The 1,104-nt window shown below is 41.3% G+C and overlaps 1 protein-coding gene across 1 annotated transcript in view; it reads right to left on the bottom strand.

Moving 5' to 3' along the window:
* LOC102763248 (olfactory receptor 7A10-like) overlaps positions 1–255 on the bottom strand; it is a 27,041-nt gene extending 26,786 nt beyond the window's left edge. The window contains exon 1 of the mRNA XM_006752792.1: positions 10–255. Within this exon, the coding sequence (XP_006752855.1) occupies positions 10–255 (246 nt within the window). The remainder of the gene's footprint in view (positions 1–9) is intronic.
* Between the last annotated feature and the right edge of the window lie 849 nt (positions 256–1,104).

Genomic DNA, 1,104 nt, shown 5'->3' on the forward strand with positions numbered 1-1,104 from the left:
GATGTTCACCAGCATCTTTGGGATGGTGGTGGAGGTGAAACAGATGTCTACCAAGGACAGGTTGGAGAGGAAGAAGTACATGGGCGTGTGGAGGTGTTGGTCTGAGCTGATGGCCAGGATGATGAGCAGGTTTCCCAACACAGTGACCAGGTACATGGAGAGGAAAAGCCCAAATATGAGGGGCTGCAGTGCTGGTTCCTCTGACAATCCCAGGAGAAGAAATTCTGAAATCAGAGTATCATTCCCAGGTCCCATGGGATGGAGGTTTCTGGTAGGAAAGAAAAATTAGCATGATTAGTTTTTACACAAATGGCCATAACAAGCAAAGTTGAAATGCTACAATTATAGTTTGTAACAAAGCGACAATATTTACTTTTTGTACATATCATCCCCCATGACATCTCTGATTAGGAATTCCTGTCTTTCTCAAACTTTTTTTCCAGGGTTGTCATGGATTATACTGTCTTAATGAGAAATGCTTTCATGCACTTAAGGAATATCTATTGATATTTCCCACCTCCACCAAGAGTGTACAGGATGCTCAGAAACATAATTCTTAGAATATAATGGTAGTGAAAGAAATATGTCATATAACAAGTTAGATGTTGTAACGTGAAGGAAAAGAAAGTAGTTGTAAAGAGAGTGGGTGGGGTGTTATTTTATACTGGGAGTTCAGGCAGCCCTGCAAACAAGGTGGCAATTGAACAGAGACCTCAAGGAAGACAGCGGGGTGACACAGGGTTACTTGGGGATGCAAGACTATGTAAGAAAAGAGGCAGTTCCAAAGCCCTGAGATGACACTTGTAGGTATTCTAGGCTCAAAAAGGACACAGAATGGTGAAATGGAGTCAAGAAGGCACAAAAGAAAATATTACAGAGCATCATGCATAGTGAGGGTATATGGTTCTCTTTTTCATGTGTGTGTGTGTGTGTGTGTGTGTGTGTGTGTGTGTGCAAAAAAAAGCTGAATCACAATGTAAAGGCACATCTTATTTTGGGACACAGTAAAAATAATCTGGAATTCAATACAATAAATGCGAGAACAGTTTAAAAGGCCAGATCCTGCTGATGAGGGAACAATAATAGGAGTGAAAAGCCCAGCAG

Source organism: Myotis davidii, unplaced genomic scaffold (assembly GCF_000327345.1).
Source record: "Myotis davidii unplaced genomic scaffold, ASM32734v1 scaffold1271, whole genome shotgun sequence".
In the NCBI taxonomy this organism is placed as follows: Eukaryota; Metazoa; Chordata; class Mammalia; order Chiroptera; family Vespertilionidae; genus Myotis; species Myotis davidii.